Source organism: Dromaius novaehollandiae, chromosome 5, assembly GCF_036370855.1.
Source record: "Dromaius novaehollandiae isolate bDroNov1 chromosome 5, bDroNov1.hap1, whole genome shotgun sequence".
Taxonomy (NCBI): domain Eukaryota; kingdom Metazoa; phylum Chordata; class Aves; order Casuariiformes; family Dromaiidae; genus Dromaius; species Dromaius novaehollandiae.
The window spans coordinates 47,491,780-47,518,843 of NC_088102.1; the positions used below are offsets into that span (position 1 = coordinate 47,491,780).

The 27,064-nt window shown below is 40.0% G+C and overlaps 1 protein-coding gene across 1 annotated transcript in view; it reads right to left on the bottom strand.

The window, feature by feature from the left end:
• Window positions 1-27,064, bottom strand: part of HSD17B12 (hydroxysteroid 17-beta dehydrogenase 12) — a 90,124-nt gene that overhangs the window by 38,675 nt on the left and 24,385 nt on the right. Inside the window, exons 2-3 of the mRNA XM_064512760.1 lie at window positions 17,728-17,774; window positions 13,829-13,904 (exon numbers count right to left, since the gene is read on the bottom strand). Of these exons, the coding sequence (XP_064368830.1) occupies window positions 13,829-13,904; window positions 17,728-17,774 (123 nt within the window). The remainder of the gene's footprint in view (window positions 1-13,828; window positions 13,905-17,727; window positions 17,775-27,064) is intronic.

The window sequence follows — 27,064 nt, forward strand, 5'->3', positions numbered from 1 at the left end:
TCTGAAATAGCTGATATTCTTATCTGCCAGTGTCCAGTGTTCTTGACGATGCACTCTTGACAAGTGAATCTGATAATCTGTAATTGCAACTGGTACTTCAAAGGCTTCTTAACAGGGGGCTGCATATTGCACCACCATATTATCAATAGTTCTGCAGCAGTCATCACCTACCCATTAGGTCTCAAAGTCGGGAAAAAGTTCAGCAGGCCTCCTTCACATTTCCAAACTCTGACACACCAATGCATTGGTCATTATCTCCTTGCTCCATTTCTAAAAGTCTCAGGTGAAATCAATAGTGGCCCTACAAGTAAAATCAACCTAAATTTCCATTTGACCAGCTAATTTACAGGGCCTATACTGACCTTAGCCAAGATCCCCAGCAATTTAGCAAGAGAACAACTTACTGCAACAGGAGCTCAGTGGTCTAATAAGAGCCGACATGATCTTCTGCAGTTTCCTTCACAAGTCACCTAAACACTCTTTCGTTTGGGAAATAAGTTGTCATCCACAAACAAAGCCCTTAGAAAACATCTTCATAGCTGTGAGAAGGCTGAATGAACTAGCAATCAGAATAGTGACGGAGCAGGGTCTGAGTGAAGATAATATTGAGGAGAGATTCTATGAGAAGAAGGGCATCCAGGATCAAGAGATACAAATCCACCTTATATGATTCCTGGGAATAATTTCCGTATGCGTATCATTTACTGTCTTCATTTGTAACACCTAGACTTTAGAGGAATCTGTAAAAGAGGGAATGATCTGAATCCAACCTCCTGTTTTGCTGGAAGTATGATAGGCTGTTCCAGTATTAGGCAATCTCACTGTGTTCTTGGAAGCAACTACACCTGCGTTTCCAGGAATGCATCAACCAGATGAAGGGCTCTAACAACCAGATCACTGCAGAGGTGACCACAGCAGACTGATTCCACAGAGCAGGCTAGCAACAAGGAGAGGTCCCAGCTCTCACTACTGAGGTACTAAATACCAGATCAGGCTTGTGGGACCAATCTCTTTAGCAGATATCAAAATTGACCTTTAAACAGTCAAACTAGCATACCAGCCAAAATGTCACTTGCATTCCTAACAATATGAAGCCTTACACTAATGGCACATCTCAGAGACTTTGCTGACTGACTCTAAGAGTCCTAAACTAGGAGCCAAGGACCAAGGAACCAACAGAGAAGAATGTTAGAGACAACAACACTAAAAGAAGTGAGATTTGAAACAAGCAGAGCCCTGAAGGTCTGACGTTAACATAATCCTCTTCTGGATCATTACAAATCTTTTATCTACTTCATACCAATGCCCAAAACTGATCTGCAAGTTTCATCAGATAGTGATACTCCTAGAGAGGAAACTGGCAGCACAGCACGCTCTAGGCAAAGCACTTATGGAAAGTACTTCTTGGACATGTGCATCTTCCTCAGGCAAAGCAAGCATCTGTTATTTGGATCAGAGGATGATACAGATGCTGTACAAGACAAAAAGGCAAAACAAACTTCTGTAGAAGATACTGAGATAGATTCTTTAAAAGATGCAGATAGTAACCCAAGAACACAGTCAGACTACACCAGAGGCATCACCCAGGCCAGTACCAGGGAAAAACAGTTGTAATGCAAACAAATAAGGCAGAATACAAGATCCACATTAGAAGAGGAGAAATAAAACCGGAAAAAGTGCCACTTTTTGCACAAGTGGTAAAGAACTGGCCTCCAAAGGCGTGTTCCATTCTGCGCAGTCCTACACAGTAGAGGATGAGAAGGATTGCCAAGGAAATGCGATCTTTAACCACAAGCTCTTCGTACATATACCCCATCAAAAATACAAAAATTCTTATGGATAATCACTCAGAGAAAACACTACCTTAGGTATCCTCAAAAAGAGGATTCCTAATACTCTAATGTCTAGAGTTATGTTAGAGACTAATGTCTCTAACATTAAGGTACCACTACTCAGAATAAACAAAGACACTTAAGCAGTCATTCTAGGTCAGTACAAAGGTCTGTCTAAGCAAATATTCAGTTTTCTGTGGCAGATGCTGAGAGAAAGAGTATAAAAGAATAAGGAAAGTGCATAGCAATATTTTCTTAATTTATTATCCCAAGCTCCAACAGTTTGTGACTCAAACTCCCTGAGCTAGAAGCATCTATCTGATGGCCTTTGATAGATCCTTCTTATGGTTCTTGTATAATTACTTCAAACCTTTTCAGACTTTCAGCACCTGCAACCCCCCACAGCTAAGAGTTCCACTTTGCTTTTGAACCTGCCACAAGCAGAACTGACCAAATTTGAAATCAGTGTACCCAGATTCATGCCAATCGCTCCATACAATAGCAAGTTTTTGAATTGCTATTTCTTCCTCCTCAGTCATACCTCACAATTATATTTTCTCTTCTGTCCCTGTCACTATGAATTGATAGTGCGTTGATACTTGGTTGCTATCACTAAAGAGGTAACTTAGTTTCATTACTTTGCAATTCTGAGCCAGGGGACACCCAGACAGATGTTACAATTTTATTCTGTTCATCTTCAAGGCTTTTCAGTTCCCTATGTCAGACTTCCTGGAGGCATTTTCTAGATTTTTCAAGTTGAACCTGCCCCTTTCCACTTTTAAAAATCTTACCCCTAACAAATTTTACAAACTTACGGAAGGTGGAAAGGAGACAGCAAAAACAAGAGTCGCATCTATCTCCCATTTTCCTTCTAAGGGGTCCCCACTACGATAAACAATTCAAATACACTTACTCTTTAAAAAGAAATGATGCATTATGCTGCGTCCAGACACTAATAATCTTTCTAAATCACGTTGCTAATTTTTATTCTGCATAAAATCCATGGAAGTTCTAGCAAACAAAAGTTTGATTAGAGACTGTTTGATATTTTAAAATCAGAAAGTAAATTGGTAGGTTCAGGACGTTCGTTAAAAGGAAAATCATGTATTCATACATGAGCAATGTCATCAATAGTTCATAGAAAAATAATATCTACTCTTACACAGATGTGACATTACTTACAAAGGCACGGTCACTATAAGAATGAGGACTGTTAAAGAGTAGATTTCAGTCTAAGAGGCCCAGAGGCCATCCCCTTCCCTTATGATGGAAACAGTATCTCTGGATGCAATAAGAAGTTAGTTCCTAGGTAGCAAGATCAGAGGTAAAAGATGCTGCGGTGGTAGCAGGAGGAGCACTACTCAAGGAAGACAGACTGATGGCACTGGCAACCACGAGCCATGGCAAGCAGGCAGGAGTAAAGCTCGCAGGAACGAAGCTGCAGGGAACTGAAGACAGAAAGGTAAAGAAAGGATACCTTGGTGGCAGAAAGCACACCAGCAGCATCCTGAGCAACAGGTGAACAGACAAGAAAATTTACCTCATTTCTCATCTACAAAATGGCTAGTTGCAACCTTACTAGGTGAAAGAAAAGCCACATCTGTGTTTAGTTAAATCCAAAGGCCAGACAGACTTTCAGAAAACTTATCTGTCTCTCACTATGCAAGAGAAACACTAATCTAAGTGATTAAGCAACCTAGGGCAACCTTTGCTATTGAAAAACACTCAGGCACAAAATGGTGCCATGCACCTGGAGCCCCAAGAAGAATCAAGTTATAATAATAAAGTTAGAAACTACAGTGAGATGCATCCTAAATGAAGACTACAGGAGAACAGGAAAGTGGCTGAAAACTAAACATTTTCTGATTTTATTTTTATTTATTTATTTTTAAAGAGACTTGCAAATAATTCAAAGTATCAATCCCCCCGAACTGAAATCTTGATTAACAGGCTAAATGCTAAGGAAATTTAATTTTCACATACAAAAGAAGGTGCTTCTCCTACCCCCAGAAGAGAAGTCTGGTATACATAGATGCAAATGCAAAAAGACTCCTGGCTGCTGGTCAAGAGAAGCAGCCTAGTTCACCTGACAGAAACATGCAACATCAGTCTTAATGGGGATCTGTTGGAAGGAGGAAAAAAAACAACAAAAAACAACAACAAAAAAAACCCCACACACAACCTTGCTGGGAAAAAGGAAAACTAGAAGACCGCTACTCCTAACCAAAAATGTTAGTACTTGCACTGCCTGTTTCAAAGCAGTCAACTAGACCAGCTACCATTTATACTGGATATGTTGAAACAAATCCAGTCAACTTCACAACAAAGAGGTTTGGGATCAGTCATGAGATCCACCTTGTAAGTAACCACTAGGAATGGTTATTTCAAGCTCAGGAAAAGCATGTTTAAAAAAACCCTCTAACTAGAACTGAAGCAGTTCATCCATTTACATTCAGAGCCCGATATGAATACTGTCACCACAGTGATATGGTATAAGGCAACTGCTTGCATAAACATAAAAGAAGCTTCACATGGTCTGTGGCTTCAGGATGGCCAGAGATAAAAGTGAAGCAGTGGCAGAAGGAGAAGAAAAATAGCTTTCCACCCTTCAGCATACCTGGAAGGAAACATTTGGTTAAGAAAAAGTAAGTATCTAACTGCATCCACAAAGACCTCATCTTTCCAATAGCAGTGCAGTGAAGAGACTCTCTAGCCCAGTATCCAGTCTCTAGAAATTGTAACAGAATTTGTAAACTTCCAATAAATTGGAAGCTGAGAGATGAAAGCAAAACCCGAAAGCCTCCTGCTTTTGAGTACTGTATCTATAGATCTACACAGCAAATATGAAGAATTTAAGAATATATGGTGGCTGCAAATAGCACTGCAAGTTTTCTCTTCATTAAAAAGGGAGAGCCATCCGTTTTGGGAATATGCCCAGATTGGGACTTCCAGAGTTTAGAGAAGCAGCACACTGGATGTCTTGTGTGCACAGAATGTTTTCCAGAAGCACCAAATACTTTTAGACTGGTGAGAGCAGATTGTTATTACACCCTGATGTTATTCATCCATACAGAGGCACCTTAAGGTGGGTATAATCAGCTGGGTATAACAAGAACTAGCTCTTTCTGATCATTTTGTAGAAAGCTAAGAGTGCAAGAAATTAGCTTTCCCTTAGAGCACAATAGAGACTGGCTGTTAACTAAGGATTTAAGCTAATGAAAGTCCAAGGAATTCAGAAAGACAGGTAAAACAGGACACGAGTCAGCAACAGAAAGATAAGGAAGTACTGGAGAAATGTACTGACGTCTGTCTGAAATAAGAGCAGAAATCTTGAAGAACTTGGAATGTTCTTCAGGAATCATATCAAGCAGTGCAATAGATGGAGAAAAGCTCATCCAGAGCAGAGTCTCTGGAATCTGTCACCACAGGTATTTTGCTTATGTTTCAATTACCACATCCACAGAAAAAAGTGTTGCATGCCTAAAAGGCTGGCCCTTTGAGAAGAGGCCGGACTTCCCATTTGTGTAGCTGTATCAATCCTTGTCTTGAATGACTGGATGATGCTTTTCATTCCTGTGAAAGCAGAAACAAGACACTGCGGGTCTAGAGAGTAGAACAGAAGATAAGGGAGAGTCAGTGCTGAACCCCAAGGGATGCCATGCAACAGAGATCCTGTGCAGGAGAAAGCACGTGTTCAGAAAGGAAGCACATACACAACAACAGGTACGGTGGTATTTTTATTAGGACACCTAAGTTGTAGACATTTCTCTTCTCATAACTCTGAAGCAGAATACTGGTAACCTAAGGAATAAACAAAAGTTGAAATAAATTGTAGCTGATAGAAAGTTCAGTTTATGCTCATTTTGCAACAGAAGGCTCCATGTAGGAATGTCATAGAGTATCGGTTTCAGCCTAGCATAACAATTGCATGCCTGCCTACAATTTAACAGAAACTCCTATATTAAAATACATTTTTAAAAGCATGTGTGCATGTATATATTTGGTCAAGCACTACAGAATAGCTCAGGTTCCATTTCATACTATTACACATGCAACACTGCTAGGGAATTCCTTATATACTACACTGGCTGGTCATAACTTCGTAGACACAGTTTACAAAAATAGTGAGTAGTTCAAAAATCTAGTCACGTAAGACTGTAGTACAGGAAAAAAATGCCAAAGCTTATTTAAAGTGTTAGCATTCTGTTAAAGAGCTTTAACTTTCAGAATAGACACACACATACACATATATGTGTGTATATATATCAGAAGGATCAATCAATAAGCCCATTCACCCAAATATTACGCTCAATACTGTAAGCTTTCCTAGATGAAGCTTGTTCTAATTACAAAGCTAACTAAAAATACAAAATCAAGCAGCCTATAAAAACAGCTGTACATGCAAACAGCCAGGGGCTGAGGGGTGCGAACAGCCAAATCATCACAATGTTTTCAAACATCAACATTATTTCAGTTGATCAACTCAAGCAAGTCTTTGATATACATAAGGTATCCCCCTCACTCACGCACTCCGAAATGGGACTGAGGGTCAGGCATGGAAGACGCTTCAACAAGCACTGCAAGGGTGACCGTCACACGGGCCGGTGCTACTTCTACCAACGGCACACTTGCTTTGAGGGTGGGCACAGTTCCTCGCTGCTAGCCCAAAACACCCACTACATCTAAACTTCTGGAAAGAATTTTCTAGGACACAATCACAAACTGGTTCAAAGAAAATGCAATATGAGGTACAGGAAGATTATGTTATGTAACACACAATACCACAAATTCTAATTCCTTCTCTCTGGTTTCCTTGCCTTTATTTTCAGCTGCCCCCCCCCCCAAGTTTTTTTATTTTGATCTTCATTGCTGCTACCAGATATTATGTAGCATGAAGAAAGCTATTTTTAGTTTACTAAGTCATTTTAGGGAGGACATATTGATTAGAAGTTATAATTTCCAAAACTTCCTTTAATTTCCTTTAACATCATTATTGCCCGATTGTGACAGTATGTATATACACTGTATGTATACAAATTTAAGCCAGAATTTTTAAAGCTGTTTTGTTTGCAAGTGAAACTAAATTCCCTGCTCCACCATTGTTAGAAGTAATAGTAACAACAATTTTTTTTTTCCAGATTTTTCAGTTTATCAGAGTAAAGCCCAGAATGCCATGGAGAATTACTTAAGAATGAGACACTTATAAAATGTCTCATACCCATACTCTCAAATCATTTTAAAGACATTTAAGTCAGCCACTCTACATAAGATTTAAAAAAAAACAAAACAAAAACAAAAAAAACCCATGCTTCTTCACTATTCAGCATTGTTGGGTCCCCAATAGTTTCATCAAGATTTGGCATCCCTAGCAAACTGTCTGCTGTAGTCAAGGGACTGGCATTTAAATGCTCAATTTTTCAATGTTCTCAAAAGTGTAACTTGCAGGGAAGAGATGCAGTAATTCGTCAAATGATTGCATAAAATACACATAGTGGTACAGTCTAGTGCCGGATTCAACACTGCAAGTGTTGCACATGCTTAAGAGTTAGGTAGCATACTTATGTTAGTTGCACCGTTTTTTAAATTTAGTATTTTCTCATATCGTAACTTTTTAAAAAAAATCTATAGTGAAATCCGGATCAACTGAATTTCCTACTACTAACTAGCATTAATAATTTTCCTCAGCACAACATATTCCTGAAAACATAAAAGTGATTATCAGCATTTCTTTAGCAGATAAGTCTATTGTGCATTTTTAAGCTTCTGACAGTTAAAAAAAAAAGTTAGGTGTAATGAAACTTAGCTTGCTAAGCTAAAAGATGACAAGAGACTAAAATATAAATATGTAAAGTGAAACACGGAATCACAGAAGTCCTAGAAGGAAGACAGCACTATTTAGATCATTCAGCCCTTTCCTTGTGCTAGAGAGACTGCTCCCTGCAGAGCCTCTTGAAGTGCCTAATTTTAAGGCTATTAGAGTTTCCACCAATTGCCTTGAAAGTCTGTTTTGCAAATCTAGTTTACTTAGTGAAAACAGTACAGTATTCATTCCTCATGTAATACTCAGTTTACTTTATGCTGAAAGTGATAAGCAATACATCGCAGCTTCATGTTAACACAGGGTGGGCTGATCACCTGGAGACTAGCACAAGAGCCATTACTTTGGGCATTCAAAAGCATATGTTGCAAATAGGGCTTTAGCAGAAACAGCTACTAAGTTTCTGTGTAATAAAGAAAATGCTGCCTATTCCCCCCACTCAACTATAATCAAGTGGGGGCAAAGTGACCTAAACTTTCATGGGAATGACTAATTTCTAGTTCTTCAAGTCTGGGTTTCAGACATACTGAACAAGTCATCCACCCCATTGATCCAATTACCTAGTGTGGCAAACATTAAGACTCAGACACCTGCAGGACACAGTTATTCCTGAACCTATAGACATAATGTGGAAGATGCTACTTCTGATATAATTTACATTCAGAATAGAAACCCAAAGCATCTAATTTACATTCAGCTAATCTTCACATATTTTCTTTCTCTGCAATTCATGGGCTTACAAGCTATCAACAAAACATGATAAATACTGCATAGAAACACTGTCTTGGGCAGGGGGGTCATAGTAAACACGCTTCTAACTCTTTTCTTGAAGAGGTCAACTCAGTCTCATCATGTGTGAAAAAGCACTGTCTATCAGAAGTTGCCAGATCAGTGTCTCTAACTGCTCTAGTATGTGGCCGATACCATGCAAGAGAAATCCATGGGGAAACTCTCTTCAGTTCATCTAAGGGAAACTTTAAGTCATGAAGACTAAGGGCTCATTTTGAATCAAAGATCCTGATGCTACAACTTTATGTGAAGGGTGACTTCAGTGTATCAAAACAAATCCAGAATATTTGAAGCCATTTTGTCAAGTCCAAGAAATACAGGGGGATTTAAAGTATGTCAAGCTCTACCTGGCTCAGATGACGGAAGGCTGCAAACACATTAATTTACCTTGAAATAGATCACAAAAGGTCAAAATAGCTGCCAGATATAGTTAGTCTTCAAGTTAAGCTCAGAAAAGTGAGCCCTGTCGTTTCTGTGCAAGAAAAGCAAGATGATGACATCCTGTTCCTCACTGGGTTCGCCTGCATTACAACCTCTTTCTTCTATTAAATTCACATAGTTCTACCCAGTGGCTCTGAGATGCCAGGAGGATTTACGTCATCTTCCTTGGGGGGGGGGGGGGGGGGGTTGTGACTGGCAGGACAGAAATCAAGTGGCAAAGTACTCCAGTGTAGATGCAGTTGAGCTACAGTCTGGAAAAAAACTTATGCAGAGGACAGATTTGCCATGATGGGGGTCACTGGTCATTTGTATCAGTAGAAAACAATAACAGCTCAGGCAGAAGCAGTTATCAGCATCAAGTCTTCTTCAAAATAATATCAGGAATTTTGTCACCAAGAAAGGAAAAGGCAATAGGACCCATCTGCCTAGCAAATGGAGAAGGAATGCTTCTGTTTTTGGCACCACACCCCATTGCTTTCCTGTGCTTACTAGCAATCGTGTCAGACAATAGCGAGAACACGACAGATAAAGTCCAAATATGACAACCATCACTTTATGATGATGTAGCTGAAAGCCTTAGGAATCCAGAGTAGTTCAAAATGAAACTAATCACGAAGTGACTTTAGAAACACTAAAAACTGAGCTCAGGTCACTTATTAGAAGCAGGTAGTCAACTAGCAGTTTTAAATTTTCAGAAAAAGGTAGTTTTTACAGTGATGTAGCAGAATCCAAATAAGTTAATTCTGGAAATTAGCAAGTTGAGGTACAAAACCAAAGTTTTGGACAGGAATTCTTAAACAATAGAGACAGTATGTCCCAGTCAGACCATCATTTCTGAGAATATATTGGAAAAGCTTGAATTCTTCAGTCCAAAAACAATTTATTTGGAGTTAATACTATCACTTGAGTTTATGTAATACTAACACCCACCCAGCTGAAAGAACCAAATGAGGGTTATTTATTTAAAATAAAGCACTGAATTACATAGTAACTGACAAGTTCAAAATTTCCTGTGCTGCATTTACTGCAGAACACTACTAACCTGCAAGTGACTGTCTTCTCTTGCCTCCTCACAGCAACTCATGCACACCTACCACCTGTCCAGCAAGGCCACCAAGAATATGTACAGATATCAAATCCATCTTTTGACAGTTTCCCTACAGGCAAACTCTTTTTCCTGCTTGACTGTTTTTCACTACATTCTTGATATTTTTAACCCCCAAGAGATGAGTTTCTACAGCTCAGTTCTTCCCAAGACTACTCACAATGTTCACTATTAACACCAGCGCAATAACTGAGGCTTTTTTGCTTGCAAAACCAAGACTCTTGAACCATCCTCTGCTACTGAGCACCTTAGGATCTCTTGTACCGTATTAATTATGAAATACAGCAAATCAGGTAAGCCATAATTTAGGAAGCTCTAGATGCCCATTAGAATAAAATCTGCTACAGTCACATTACACCGTGTTCAAAGGATTGTCTCCATTCACAGAAGGTAAGTTCATTCATCTGAGTCTTCACAAACCTGTGAGAGTGTCCAACCATGCAGTAAAACAGACAATTTTTAAAAGGTGCTGGAACACTGGCGTATTGTGAACTAAAGTGGACCAAGTGGACCAAATATATAGTGAATCTAGTAAGTCAATATTATCATATAAAATCTTGATTAAAAGATCAAACTTGTTTCCATAGAAACCTATCTAGCTCCATGAAAAAGTGGACTATGTTCACTGAAGAAGAAATTCAAAATTTTGCCTTCTTCATTCTGTGGCCTAAACCCTATTTCTTAGGGAACAGAAAACAGTATTTCCTTTTTGTGGCCTACAGTACCTAAATATTCTGCACAAAAAATCAGCTTCACAACATCCTTGTAAAACACTTTCCAGGGCTTCTTGTTAAGCTTTTAACTACTTGTAATTACATTCACTAATTCTGGTTGCTCAAACTGAGCCACGAGTTCAGAATATCTGGCTTTGTCAACATTGGTACATTCAGCCTTGAGTGTGTGTGCGCGCACACACACACACACACACACACACACACACACACACACACAAAAATCACACCCAGGTCAGCTGGCATTCAACATTCAGAGAGATTTATACTATCCGTACTTCCCCTATGATGGCAGATATGCCACTTGCATTTTGTACACAGTTATCACTCCTAGCAAATATATTCTAGGAGCACAAGATAGGATTCTTCTGAGCAGAGTGAATGCCCCTCATTATCAAGTACCCTCTCACTATTCGTGCCACAGAGCATCTGTACCTTCACCAGTAGGAGACAGACTCTGATCAGTGAAAATGATGGAACAGAAAACCTAAATGGCTAACACAACTCAAAGAACTGGAATTACTCAAGGTTAAACAGTCATTCTTCCATAAAGCAAATAACAGTCATTGCCTGAGATAAGCAAGCTCAGGTCTATCTTAAGAACAATCATGGGATCACCATAAGAAATTTTAAAGCTACCTTAGGAGCCTCCAATGGAAACACCTAAGTTGTCATAGCCTTAGCTCCCAACAATTGCCCATTTTAGATATGGTAACATTTGGACAGACTGCAAGGACCACATGGGCCTGAACACAAAAAACAATTCTGTCCACCTAAAACCTAGCAGGAGCCAAAACCAAAACTCACTTAGAGTTGCTCGATTATGCAGACTATCCTAGTCCTTTAGCATATGCCACAATGAACAAGGTATACATTTCAGTAGCTCAGTGTTGTCAAAAGAATGTACTGAAAACCCAGTATGAGTCATCCCATTTTACTCAGTAGAAAGAATGATTTAGGAAAGAAAGTAGAAATGTCTGGATGAGGCCTAACAGGAATTACATACTACAGGCTGCCCTACATAGGTTACGGGTTCTGGGGTTGGTTTTTTTTTTTTCTTTCAATAAACTGAAAAACTCTTCTAGCAGCCATCCTTTAAAGTGCTGAAAGCTCAAAGCAGTAGATTTGTCTATCTTGTCAACATTGTGTTTAAGTCTCAAGGAGGGGGAGACATCCAGATTGGTACAGAGAGGGTTATGACCACTTTCAGGAAGGTTGTCACTTCAGGCTCTAAGAAAGTGTTTGATTCTAGAACAAGATATTTGCAGATACTTCCATGAGTTACAATTTTACGTAAGACATCTCTACACTGCAGTAAGAAATGTGACTGAATATGCCTACCTACACAGTAAATTACCATACAGTTACTGCAGATCACCAAAAAGACCATGTTCCTGCAACTCCAGTATGTATTTGCAAGAAGCTTCAGTATTTACTCAGGTTACTGGTGCAGTGATACCTATACTGCTGCATTTTCACTACTGTGACTGTGCTGACTAGATCAAAGCATCACAGGTATGTCCAGACATGTTGCAATGGTATCCTTCAATTCTGTGTCAGCACATTAATGAGCAAGGCAAAATTATTTCAAAATTTGCTGAAGGTAGAAGGGCTTAATGCCATCTCTGCTCAGGAAGGATGCTCTCTACCACATACATATACAGGTAGAAAGGAAAAGATTTTTCTGTCTGAACAACAGTTTTTTATGTCATCAGAACCTATAACTATACTACATGGCACTATTTTTTTTTCCCTCTCAAAACACTAAAATTAGATGCAATGACATTTCGGCCAATCAAAAGACAGAAGCACGTGACCTCTTTTAGTAAAAGAGTTAAGCAAGTTGAACTCCCTGAGCTTGCACTTTAATCATCATTATATTAGCTAAAAAACCCATTGCAACTTAGCATAGGACAGTTTGTTGAGGTTTTGACTTCCAGATCATACTTTAAAGTAGTGCCACTAACAAATTTATTAAAAATTACTGCAAAGCCAAGCCAAAATAATACAGTTACGATCTCCAGGAGAGCAGCCCATACAGTTATAAACTTGGTACATAATGGTACATAAACCATTTTAGGTAAGCCTAAGCAAGATAAGCGAGGGTAATAGAGAAGCATAATCTTGAAGGTTCCTTTACCCAGCATCATTATGCAGAGAAACCTGCTTTATAGTATGTGGCTCCCACTTCTGCTCAACACAAACTCTGCGTATAAGACTACATGTCTCACTATCTTGACATACTCTGCATAAACTAATAACCTCACATTAAATCTGCTTAAATAAAAGAGATAAGAATTCTTGTGTGTTATGGTTGTAGCCTATTCTGGTTGGAATATCATCTGTCAGCATGAGACATGAGAAATCTCTTTTCCCTTAACTGACCCTGTACAAATACTCATTCTACATTTGTGCTTGGAATGCTTAAGTTATTCCCTTATTTTTGCATTATAACCATTTACTACATGCTTACTGAAAAGCAATCCCAAATACAGGTTCTTAAAACACATTAACTCATCCCCTATATTCCTACAACTATCTACACTGTCACCTCAAGAGAGCTTACAATTGATCTAGTAGCTTATCCACATAAAACAAAAAAAGGGGGTGGGGAGGGAGGAGAAGCCTGACCCACAACAAATCTGTATACTTGATGATATATGAAATAACAAACAACATGCTTCCAACAACTTTGAGTTCCAAAGGAACCACCCTTCTGGTTCAAGCCCAAGAATCAAACTTGCCGGAAGCTGGGAGAGTATTCAGAGCAAATAACTACACATTTCCCTCTATTACATTTTTAGGCACCTACTATTAGCGTAGCTGGCATTTTGGTCTGATATGGTAAGCTGTTCTTATTTAAGAATGCACTAGTTTCATAAGTCTGTATTCCAGAATTAAACCCTATTGTTCGCAGAAATTAGAAAAGGACATCCATAAAATTGATCAGCAAGGCCTTCTTCTACCTACGTCTGTTACATTTGCACTGTGCACAAAAATAAATTTTCAAAATTCAAGCTGTATACATTAGCACATACGAAATTCACATGCAACTACATTCATTTATATATAAGCATACGTATGAAGTTTAGGGAAGAAGTTTTCAACTCACTTATTTCACTAGCAACCTGGTCTAGTTTTTCTTTTGACCTACTGATTAGAGCCACCTTCATTCCACGTCTTGCTAACTGAAACAGAAAAAAAACAGGAGACATAAGGACAGTCATAAATAGCAGCTTCCAAGTTAGCATTAAAGGAATTCATAATTTGCCAAGCATTATAACAAGCTATTGACCAGCAGATTTGAAAAATTACAATTAGAAATCAAGATATGAAGGGGAAAATCAGGACAAGCACTTATACGCTACTTATTATTTGATTCCCTTCACATCAAATACTTAGCCAACAGCAGATTTTACAAAGCTTTCAAAACACAATGCTGCGATTCAGAGCAAAGAAGTTATTGCCTATAATTAAGTTCAAAATGTCCAGTTAAGATATCCATTGTCAATGTGTTGCACAGTCACCCCAGCACTCCAGACTTCCTTCTTTTAGCAGTTTATTCAGGAAGGATTCAGGCTCCACCTTTACTTTGTACTAATCATGGGTAAAAAGGTTAATTTACTCATGCAGTTCTTTTAGGGAAGCTATCCATACAAATTAAGCTGTCATCACAGCGTATCCTGGTCATCAAAACTAGATGTCTGCAGACTTGTAACATAATCTAACAATCCAATTTAACAGTGTCTGTAGAAAGACAGCTAGATATCCGAATTACTCAGCAATGGAAACAAACAATCTTTGTGACTGTTAAGTGCCTGTTCCAGTGAAAAGTAAAATGAATACATCCACTTGACATCCACAGTGCATAGTGACACTGCCCTTCAGATGCTTAACACCTACATACAAAAAAATGTGTAAGTTAACTCACTCTTCCAGTAAAACTCATTCACAGCCTTAGGAAGCAGATGGGGTTGCATCTTAAAGGATATTTTAAAAACCCACAGTATGGGAACTATACTGAAGTGCCTGAATCTCATCTACCTTTGTAGCTGAAGTTATACAAACCAAGAAAGCTTCAGAAAGCTTCTTTCACAGAGAAGCATGATGAATTTCAGTCATTAGAGTTCAAAGGTAATATATGTACCATAAGGGCCATATGACAAGGTTTGCATTCCACTGGCATAGGTGATGTCTAAGCAGAAGCAATATCATACTAGATCTCTCACAAGCTTAAAATGAGATTTGATGAAACTGAAGACACCTGCAACAGGAATTACTAGCTACTACCAAGATCAAGCTTATGGATAACTTAAACTTTCAGCTCAAGAATATCATCTAGTATTATGAGGATGATGGTCTAAAGGGATGAACATAGCCATCTTCAGAGAAGCATCCAGCTCACTTCAACAGCTAATATTTTCCCTTACTGAAAGAAATTCTTTTCTTCCTAGATGGGGAGCTAACATCCAAGCTGGCTGACTTATTTCAGCCAAGAGAGGACAAGCAAGATCATGGGTAAATTTCAACATATCTTACACAGCAGCAGACTTGGTCTTTGGAAGGGAAAGAGAGAAGAGGGAGGAGGAGTTAACATAGCTCTCTCCCATTCCATGGGATCAAGAAGGCTTAGGCAGAAAGTTTACCTCAAAGTATCTCCATTTGTTACACCAAGGACAACCTGATGATAACCTCCTCACAAGTCTGAAATATCTAAGATAGTCCCACCAGCATGTTCAGCAATCCTGTTAGAAAAGACTACTGCCAAGAAAATGATACACCTCATACCTGAGTCTCAGAGACAGTCTGCTTACTGAAAAAAGATGTTGCACCAGCATAACTAAATGATCAGGCTTCACTGCATATGACTGACATGGGAGGCCCCATGGGGCAGAAAAGCCCTGAAGATGCTCCTTAGGGGTAGATGTTATAAACCGTTGACATGCAGTTTGCTTTCTTTCAGCAGTCAGAAGCTCTGAGGTCTGATTGTTTAAGTGGGTACTCCACCTTTACAGAAAAGTATCCAACTGTACATCGTCTCAAAAACAAAATAAAGCCATGCCAGTGCATGCAGTTAGTGGACCCTCCCCCATATTTAAAGGGCCTTCACCACAGAAAGGACCTTGGGAGAAACGGATGCTACATTCACTGAAAGGATGCACTCTGGGAAATGCATCTGAAATCTGGAAATGGAAAAAAACTTGCAAGAGGAATCTTCCAAGCACAGAGCACACAGAAGTGTAAACATGGTCAAAAAAGGAAGGTAACCCAACATATGAGAGCATTACCACGGAATCCATGAACAGGTAATACTCTTTCATCACTTATCAATGACCATGTCAAACTTTTGAAGAAACTACATATCTCACTTAAACTCTTCCAGGGAGAAGGAGGTAATCTGCATGGTTATAATCACAGCCATGAGTGCCCAAGCAGCTGTATGTCAGTGGCGGTTATACTACACTGAAGGGAATCCCTAGCAGAAAGTCGAGATTCTGCTGGCAGTTAACTCTAGGGATGTGTTCATAAGACTGAAAGATTTTTAGAAGTCTTTTCAGTTATTCCATGACCCTGCATTCACACTTGACTTCAAGTTCTTCATCCAACTAAACTGTCAAGGGATAAAATGTGTTTTATTCTACAGCCTTAGAATGAATATTTGTATGCTTTGGGGTGCACTTATTTCTTGGTGTCTACAGCAACTACTGGCGGAGAAACTGAATGAGTCGGTGTTTCCCAGCCAGACCTCATACTTATGATCAGCTTCTTTAATATGGTATACAGGGGTCTGTCAGCAGCACATAGTCATGTTCTAAGGTGGCCTGTTTCTCAGAGGCACGAGCAGAACAAAGTGAGCTGTGGTTTGGCTCACACAGTCTAACATAGAAAGTCTAGGTTACGTTACACAGCAGGTTCAGGCAAGGCCAAAAAAAAAAAAACCCACCACACTCATACACACACACCCCCACCCCCACCCCCACCAAAAAACCACCACACCCCCGCACATCAGTAGTCTTCTTGAAGGGGGTGTCCTCCACATTAGAGGACTTCCTCCCAACAGCACTATGCCCTGGGCACAGTGACCTCATTCTGCTCGCTCTAGGCAGTTATTTAAGTGTTGCATACTTTGCTTCAGCACCATATAATGGGGATATTTGGCATGTACAAACTGTCAGCTCCACATGAGAATCAGGTGCTCTTGACATCAGGCTTATTTACCTGCACTGCCACCCCCCCTTATGCTGATCCAGCAGCACAAAGTGCTATTTTCCACATAGCACAAGAGGCAGCGGGAGGTCCCTGCAGGGATACAGGGGAAATCCAAAGGGCAAAGCTAACCCTTAAAAGAGGCTAATCACCCTGCGGTCTCTGCAGAACCAAAAATTCCGGAGAAAGGGAATCTCTCACAGCTGATCTCTTCACACAGTCATACTGGTGTTTCAGAGAACACTCAAAATAATCACAGACAGGTTCACTTCATTACTAATGCTGAAGCTGGAAGTTATTTTTGCTGTAAATTGCTGTATTCAGCACTATTTGTCATGATGTTCCCCAGGCTTATAGGCTAAAGCACCCCATACTAACAGGCATTTTGTCTTAAGCAATGCATTCCAGTCCCACATTTGGAGTCCACATATCCATCAAGAGCAAAAATACAGTAAAAGAGGCAAAACCCAGGCTTCAGAAACTTCCTAGGCTGCATGGTATAACAGGGTATAACTCCAAAAGGAAACCCCAAGGGTTGGGAAAGGGAAATAATTATTTTTAAAAGTCAAAAAGAAAACTAAAAGGACTAGGTAAAGGCTGAAGAGAGAAGTCAAATAAAGGAAACGAAGAAAGAAATATGCTCTTGGCTGGTCACCTGCATAGAGACAAGGCAAGAGACCTTATTCTTCACACGTATGTATGTTGAAATAAGGTGAGAGGATATGGCCTGATACTTTACAGGGTAAGACAGCATGATGTCTTGCCAAGGATCCAGGTACAGTCCCGAGTGATGAGAATTCTTACCTCTTCTGCATAGGCTTTTCCAATTCCATCAGTAGATCCTGTGACCACTAAAAAAGAAAGACACATATACATTAGTCACTTCACAAAAATGACTGTATTGGACGTTCGTTAGTAGGCTATTAAGGTACCCAAGCCAGACAAGAGACTCTCTGGAATGGGTGCATAACTTCCAATTTCACTAAAGCTCTTAGAGAGCTCCCTAAAACCTTTCCATATGTAAGAAAGGAGAGGAAGAGAAGGAATTAGGAGACTATTTAATCATTATTTCAAGAGATAGGTTTAGCCCCTCTTCCCATGCCAGTTTTCTAACCCACTATGCTGCTTCAAAAGCTTTGCAGGCTAAGAAGAACTTCTAAAAATCATTTATCTGAAAAAGCTCAGTTATGACTATTAAAACAGCTCCCAACTTAGTTTAAGTATATAGTAAAATAAGCCCATAAGTATCCAATAAAACATACATTTCAGAATGGGGCAACAGGTCTCAACCAGAAGGCTGTTTAACTACTTTCCAGTAGTTTCCAGATCCCTCTGTAACCACTGTACCTGCCAGCAGCAAGTATAACTTGCTTGTGATACAGCCATCAGTAGGAAGCTGGGCTTCTATAGCCTAACCTTTTTCACCTGCAGATAACTAGGATCCGTGTCAAGCCTCAAGTCTTTCTAGGATTCTTCTTCACATGCTGAGGAACTCGAGTGACTCAACATGTCATTAATTTGACAGAGTATTCCAGGGCTCTCACCACACCGGTAACTGATCATCTCAGTTTGCTCACTCAAGAGCAATCCCTCCATCCAGAAGCTGCTTCTCCAGCTACTTTCTAAGCAAGCACACTCAGCACCACTCCCTTTTTCTCTCAATTCTTCTTTTCCATCAAATCCAGTTTCTACACTTCAACATCCCTACTCATTTAGCTCTCCGCTCATTCATCTGTCTCTGCAAGCAACTACAGAACGTACCGTATTTTTCTGTGGTTTGCCCTCACAGTCAGGTTAGAACAGCTTGTTGTGCCTCCACTGCTTACCTCTGAACCTAGACAGCTTTAAATAATTGGACTTGTTCAATGTTTTGGAAAAGTGAACCGGGGCAGTATTGCTCCAATGCTCTGGTCAAGCTTCACCTAAGTGACGCTGCACAGCTGACTGAGGTGTTGTCCAGCTCTGAGACTCAGCAATAACCTCCCTTCAGGGCACCAGGAGACATGTTTGCAGATGATTTGATTAGTCATTGCTTGCAGATCACCCATAATGGTTGGCAAGCAAGCAGCAGCCAGAATACTTGTGTTTGAGTAATAACAGCTAGGAAATGTTTTGAGGTAACCATTTCAGTTTCTACGCCTGCTAGCGACAAATAAGTGGACATCACAGCAAGCGGTGAGGCTGCCAGAGAATGTCCTATTCTGGGTTGAACACTGGTCACACGGCAGTGCAGTAACATGCTAAGGATGAGAGATCTGTGTATTGCCCCTGACTGAAGCTAGATTTACAGCTGACCATATATGCAGGTACACACATATACACCTACCCATTCCCTGGTTTCAAAGTTTATCTGCAAGATGTCATAGCTCCAATGTGTCAAGGATATGCATGGCAAAGTTTGACATCTGTCATAATAAAGCTGAAATCCTTGCTGCAGGTATGTCAAGTATATAAAATAAGTTTTGTAAAAAATTACTAACTGTACTGTAGCATACTAACATATATTGCATACATATGATGCTACAGCAAGTAAACTGAGTTCTAGCTGCTGCATTGTTAACCCTAGTGATTTAGAAAGCCACATGCCTGTGTTGCAGGGTTTTTTGCTGGTTGCTATCCAACAACAATTAGGGAAGTGTGAGCAACAGTTTTGCTACAGAATCAAATCCATAGTTAGAAAAATCAAGGTCTAAGTGATGGAAAGAGGTGGACCTTGGAGTAGAAATCAAGAATATGTTCACAGGTGCCCCCTTGCCTGACCAGACTTGTATCAGTATTGTTATCCATCTAGCCAGAGGGCATTACAGCCCTGCAAGATGGTGCCATCCCTTTAGCTCAAGGCCTAACAAGCATCAACAAAACAATAAACGAAAGCAGAGAGAAGAGAAAATATGTACCAGTGCCATTCCCTGCTACGCTGACAACAACAACTGGACATATTCTAAGATGACCCAGTCTGGATATAACATTCAGCTTCAGTGACTCTTAGAAGTGGGTTATTTCCCTCATCCTAATCAGTGAGGTATCTAAAGAACAGTCACTCCATCTAAAGCTTAGAGATTGTTTCACCTCCTTCCAACTCAAAATCCACTGACTTTCCTTCAACAGCTTTATTCTCAGATAACCCGCTCAGAATTTCAGCAGCCTTGCTCAGAAGTTACTGTTTTGTTTCCTGACACTGCTAGCTGTTTTGTTTCTAGCAACTGTAGCTCAGAATGTATGCTCCTTAAGGCAGGGACTTAAAAAAGCATCTGTAGCCCTTCATGAAGGCTTAGCAGAGTGCAAGTACAATTTCAGTCAAGGGTATTTACCTGACTTATTGAAGCCATCGCTTAGTTAAACGCTAATGGAATTGGTTGAAGCATGAGATTTAAGCAGCTGAAGGCTAGGGATTTCAAACTAAAGTATGAGTAATGGGACATTTCCTCCCTTTTTAGGCCCTACTTCAAAGTAAGGGTCTTCCATCTACAGACTAAAGTACTCTTCAGAACAGAACTTTAGGAATTTAAACTAGTCTGGTATAGAGATATAGATGCGATAAAAAACCACTATAAAATACCATCAGGAAGAAAAAAGGGCTTGAGCCACCCCTACGTAAAGGCACACCTAGCTGATATACATTGTTTTGCTTCTGCCACAGGTAAAGACATACACATCAAAATAAGCATACACTTTTTTTCCCCAGCAATAGGAGATAACTACAGATTTAACATCCATTTTTCACCTTCTCCAAAGGCACTAATACCATCATTTTATTGCTGACTCCACCTTGAAAAGAATAGCATTGACTCCTGCTCCGCGCTCCCACACCACCTTAAAGGGCACACACGGAACAAGGACTGCTTTACAATGTACCGTAACCGAGAAAACGTGGTTTTGAAGGCCACACATCTCTCTTCCTAGGGCCCTTCAAGAGAAGGAATCTAGCTCAGCTCTCATCCATTTTAAGAATGGGTTTCCCTTTCTAAATCCCACTGTCAAGCCCATGAATGGCTGCACTGGTGCAGAGGCAATCAAGGTCAACACCATGCGATAGGAAATGTGCCCAAATACCAACTGACCCTGACTCTGACCAACAGGACCCAGGTCAGCCAGCAAGCTGCAGCAGCTCCCCACTTGTGGGACTCTAATACACAGTTTGTTGGGTCAGGACGGCTACCCACACAGACACCTTCCAGAGCACAGACCATGAGAATGCTATCAGCTGACAGCTCGCTCAAGTCTTTCATCACTCATTTAAGGGTGGGATGGAAATACTAGAAACCACTTTGAGACTTGTTCCTCCCTCCCAAAAATCACCCTTGTTTTAATACAGGCAAGGTTGAAACCATTAACCAACAAATCCTAGTAGGGAATCCATCATGAGATTCTTCTGTCAATATGAATTTCCACAATTTATCCAGTTCAAGCAGCATATGGCCAACACAGCTTTGCAGTAACTGTTGTAATTAATACAACTATTTACAATATGATTTTAAGTTTAAATAAGTAAAAAAAAAATTTCATTGAAAGATATATCATTTAACTAGTTGAAATACAAAACTGACTGGTCTCTACTGCCTGCATGATTTGTATCTCAAGTAATTATTTTTGAGACCTGAAAGTGTATAGAGGATCTGCAAACCATTTTTGATGGAAACTTTTGACCAAGTATTACAATAAACATAATGGGCGTATTTCTGTTTATACCGTATCAAGATGAAGCTACCCATTTCATCAGAACAAATAAAAGAAAGAGATGACCCAGGTTATCAACTTCAACTCTCTGCAATCAAAAACTACTAATTTTACAGTCATGAGCCATGCAAGAGCCAGAACAATTGCTCCCCCATATCCACGCTACCTGATAGAAAACATACAAATTTATGACCTTTGATCTTAGGCTATAGGAAATGCCACAGGAAGAAGTTAGAAGAGACCAGGAGCTTTGCATGAACCCTAGTTCTCTGCAACAGAAGGAAGTTTACTGATTCACACTATAGAGGGAACTGCAACAGCCCAGTCAACCAGTCTAACTTGGGAAGAGAAAAATTCCCTTCTAACTTCAACTCTCATGATTTAGTTTTGATCATGTGAGCAGGATACCTTGTAGGAAACCCAAGCATGTATCACAATGTCATTTGGAGCACTGCTTGTCATGCCCAGTATCTCAGATGAGACACAGAGTTTATGCTGTTAAGCAGACAGCATATGTACCGTACATTTTTGCAAGCAACTAATTCAAGCCCTAAAACATAGGGATAAGTACACTATGGCAAAAACAGAACAGTTTCCACATCTCCTTTGAACTACCATCGCATATATACTACCAATTGCACAAGGACTCAGATTACCAATTTCAATTTCTAATTCCAGTATTATCTGTATCACATCATGCAATCACTTCCATGAGTCAAAATCTCCACCTTAGGACAGTATTATCTTTGTCCTAAAGACTGTCCCAGAATTTTACTTCCCATATGGTTAAAAATGACTTTGTAACTCCCATTTTGAGTTTCCTCATACATCTTCGACCTGTTACAATAACCTCTTTAATTCAAGATACAAATATACAGGAACTGACCATAGCCTCTGCTACTGGACTGGTTATCAATAGATGCAACTAGGTGGTTCCCTTGCCCCTAGTACCATCTAGCCACTTCGCTTCCTAATGTTTCACATAGCCCGCTTCACAGCTTTTGCCACACACACAACATATATGATACAGCCATAAGCGTTTGTATCATTTCCTATCTGGTACAGAACTCAAAGTAGCCTTTGACAAATTCGGGGTAAAAAGTAATGAACTCAGTGGTCAGTGAGATGCCTAGTGCCTGTGCTAAAGGGGAACAGCTTTTCTGTTATTAAAAAAGTCACAAGCCAAATCTACAAAACAAGTCATGCAACCAGCCAGTGACTGTGGTTTACGAGATGATCAACATGCCCAGTGGTACAGGCCTCCAGGGACTACACGAGCAGGCTCTCCTCCAGCAGGCTTACAGACGGGTGAATACACGAATCCTGCCAATAGCACCTACGTCCTCCAGAAGCCTCGGTGCATGGCCAAGCACGCACAGGACAAGGCAGCACCAAAAGGTGCAGGGAACGAGCCCATGCTCCCATTTTCTTTCCATTTGTAAGAAGTAACAGCCACTGCCCTCCCAAGCAAGAGATCACCTAAAAAGCATCCACCGTCTCTTCAGAAGCACACTAGACAAACACTGTCTGCAGTTAAAAAAAGCAAAAAGTTAACAAGCAAAAGCAGCAGCTCACAGACAAAGGCAGTTTGGTTAGCGAAGGAAGTGGATTTTCGGGGCCTAGAACATCTTTTAATCTGCTTCCTATCCAGCCAGGGCATCTTAAAACAAAAGCAAAGAATGGTGCAGTAAAGCACGAGGCATGTGTGCAGAAATCTCCTCGTCTCGCGACTGGAGCAAGGACCAGTGTTGATTCAGGGCGAGTGAGCAACAGCGAGCATACAGAATTCCTCTGCAGCGCTGCAAAGCAATCACGCTAAAATAAGATTATAGATTCGTGACTCCCCAATTCAAGGTTAGACTACAGTGAAGGCTAAAATTTGAGAGATCAAGCCTGCCTTCAGATACAAACTCAGGTTTTCTACAGTGAAATAAGCTTTTGCGATGCCTAATGGAGATAAGGCATGGGATACTTTTACCCATATTGCGACTAGCAAACAGCACCAGACACTCTCCTCCCACTGCTTACTTTGACTACTTGCACAATGAAGCTAACAACCATTATGTACAATTCCTGCTAGCCTTTCAGAACTGCACATTCATTTAGTTTAGCCACTTTCCTTTTTTCATTAAGAAAAGAGTGGGGTTTTTTTTAAGGCAATACTTCAAAGTATTGCAGATGCACTCATGCACATCATTACCTAGGAAAGAGAACTCAAACCCCTAATAATCTTATTCCCCCTACAAAGGGGGGGCTTCCGCAACAACTGCACTCCTCCAGCCAAAAAAATTAAGCTAACACATTGATCTCATGGAGGGGAGCTCCTCTACAGTCCCAACCCACTGACAGGTATTCACATTTGTTTTCAAAATGGCCACTGCAGATTTATTCTCGCAGCTGTATCTCCCATTCACACAAAAGAGCAGTCCCTGTCCTGTTAGATAGCATCCAGATATGAACGGGCTTCTGTCACGTCCCTGCACAATTCCCAGCCGCAGCAGCTTTCAGCATAAAGAATAAACTAGGAAGCTAATGTGTCTTTTTAAAGCAATACAGCTCAGACTTCATAGAATAGCCAACCTTAGCATAGGTTTAAACAGAATACATAAATAACTAAAGTCTCAAGATTCTTCTGCTACAGAACACGAGAGCTATACTAAGAGTATGACAGCTCTTGGGGAAAACAAGAGCTGGCAAGGGGCAAAAAAGACTATCCCTCCTTGGCATCAAGCAGTGCTTCATTTATTACAGATTTATATAAATCACTGGCACTTGACCAATACCAAGCTTTTAGATTATCTACAGCCAACAAAAGTACTTTAGTCTGCACTGGTTAAAAATATTCTACTTTTTGTCCTCAGCTTGCCAGGAACGGCTATTTTTAGTAAGAGCCCAATCAACCTTATCAAAATCAAGCATCAAAAATAGACTGGAGAAACACTGGAAGCAAACACTATTTTTAGCTGCTCTGTCTATTCCCTGCCGTTACCCACCAAATTCTGACTGCACAGACCATGCACGAGTGCTTAGTTATTCTAGGCAGATCCTCGTCGTGACCCTTTTTTCCCTGAACACCTGAATGCAGAAAACACTCGATTGATTAAAGATTAATACAGCCTCAAACCGTGACAGCTGCCTTTCGTCTGAGTGCTTTTGGGGAGGGGGAGAATATGGAATGACAGAGAACTTGCATCAGTATTCCTCTTGGGGATCTATTACATGGAAAGAAAATTGCTATTTCAATTCCCTTTTGTTGCTAAAAATAGCAGCCCCAATTGATTCAAGCAAACAGGGCACCGGCTTAGCAATGCCAAATTTAGAAACCACTGAAGTCCCAAAGAGTGAACACTAACGCAGTCTAACACATGCCAGCTCATATTTAACAAAGAACAAAGAAGATAAGCACGCCAGCTGCAAGTTAATAAGATAGCAGTAACTCCCTGCATTTTTATTAAATAAAAACAGAGAACTTGGTGCAAAAATAAGACAAACTTCACTTGTACTCCCAGTTTAATTTACTTAAATGGGAAATCTCATCAGAAAGATCATCTGTACTTTATCTGAAATCCTAGAAATTGTGCATATTTTTTCCCATACAAAGGTTCTTCTGCATACAGGAGCTAACACCTAATGGTCAGGCTTCAAAAAGACAGGCTACAGAAAGGTGTTCAATTGCCAGAACCAAACACTTATTCAGTAACAGCTTGTGTCTAGGAGCTGGGATTGTGGGTAGAATATTCTATAAATATTGCAGCACTGACGAGTTTCCATCTCATCTAGAATTACAGCAAGAAAGGCTTTTGGGTAGTGCACTCCGAAGATTTCTCTAGACTTCAGAGCTAGAAGCAATCTAGAAATCCCAGACACCATACAGAAGGGTTCATGAAAGTCATGGTCAATGATTATGCAATATCAGTTTCAATTGTTTCCCAGTTCCATGGCTGCCTTCTTTTATCCACGTTAAACACAAATCTTCATCAATAAAATTATTTTTCAAACACATTGACAGGACCATTGGAGCAGGTAGAGGTAAAAATTAACAGAAAGTCTGTTCAAACTGAGTTAAGTCTATGCAAAAAGCTGTCCTGCATATGGCAAGACACTACTGCGTAAGAGTCGCTGCATGTTATTAGTATTAGGCAAGAACAACTTCCTATTTGTTTTTCATTGTGAAATAAGTGACAGATGCTCACTATCACATCAAGCATGATCAGTCCAGGAAAGCACATGCACAGAGGTCATTCAGATTACCATCCTGGATTCGTCTTCTAGAGGCAGGAAGAATCAAGCAATGAGATTTTGAAGATCTGATAGCCCAGGACTGGCACCATCTGACGGCTTTTAGTGCATTTGCCACCGGGAGACATGTATAGATAGATTTCTTTTCTGAGAGGGAGCAGAAGAGCCTCTAGGTTTGAAGCCTGCATAAGTGAAAGTAGGCTCTAAAGAAGAAGTCACTAGAAGTTTGAGGGTTTTTTTTTTCTCCTCCTTTTACTATGTATTTGTAACAGGCAGGAAAACAAAGTCAAGAGACACAACAACAGACAAAAAACACCTGAGAATAGAAGAGGATAACAAATGATCTTGGCAAGCTACAGGCATATTGATTTGAACTCCAAGCTATGCAAGTTCTTAGAACAAATTTGAGGCAAAGTATAATCAGAAGCATAGAAAAAAGTGGAGAATGGGATAAAAAAAAATACAACACTAGATTCATTTTTATTTTTTAATCAAAAGCCAATCTGTGCCAAACTCTAAGAGTGTCATCAGTTTAGACACAAGTGATGCTCTAGACTTAACAAGAAAATCATTTTATATTATGACCATAAGAAACTGCTACGGTGAAGGTGACTCGGATTGAACATAAGAATCTTAAAATATCATCAGGAACTAGCTAGGGGAGGAGTCTACAACCTCTCATACCAAAAAAGGAAGTTTATCAGGATGAAGACAAATTACTAGCTACGCTCCTTAGAGGCTGATCTCAGCACAAGTCCTGTTCAGTACTTTCGTGGGTGACCATGAGCAAAGAACTACGGGAACGCTCTATGAAATTCACAGGCAATCCAAAAACTAAAAAGGACTGCAGTATACTGAAGAGCTGGATGATTTTATAGACCAGAGTAATAAAAACAGAGTATCACACAATAGTACCAGATGTCAAGTCATGCACTTGGGACTAACTCTGCTTAGAGTTGAGGTGACAGTTGTAAGCAATGGAAGCAAGGCACCTGGGGTGCAGTGGTTGAACATAAAATGGATTGTAAACTGCCATTCTGATGCAGCTACAAAGACAACTTACATACCCCTACTGCATCCACTGAGGCATTTTCCATAGTAATTGAAAGCAATAATACATTTTCTTAAGTAATTTAAATAGGAACAGTTGCAAACAGAGGCTACTAAGATGATCAGGAAAAACCTAGTTTGGGGGATAGGAATAAAAAGGTTTTTGTTTGCTCTT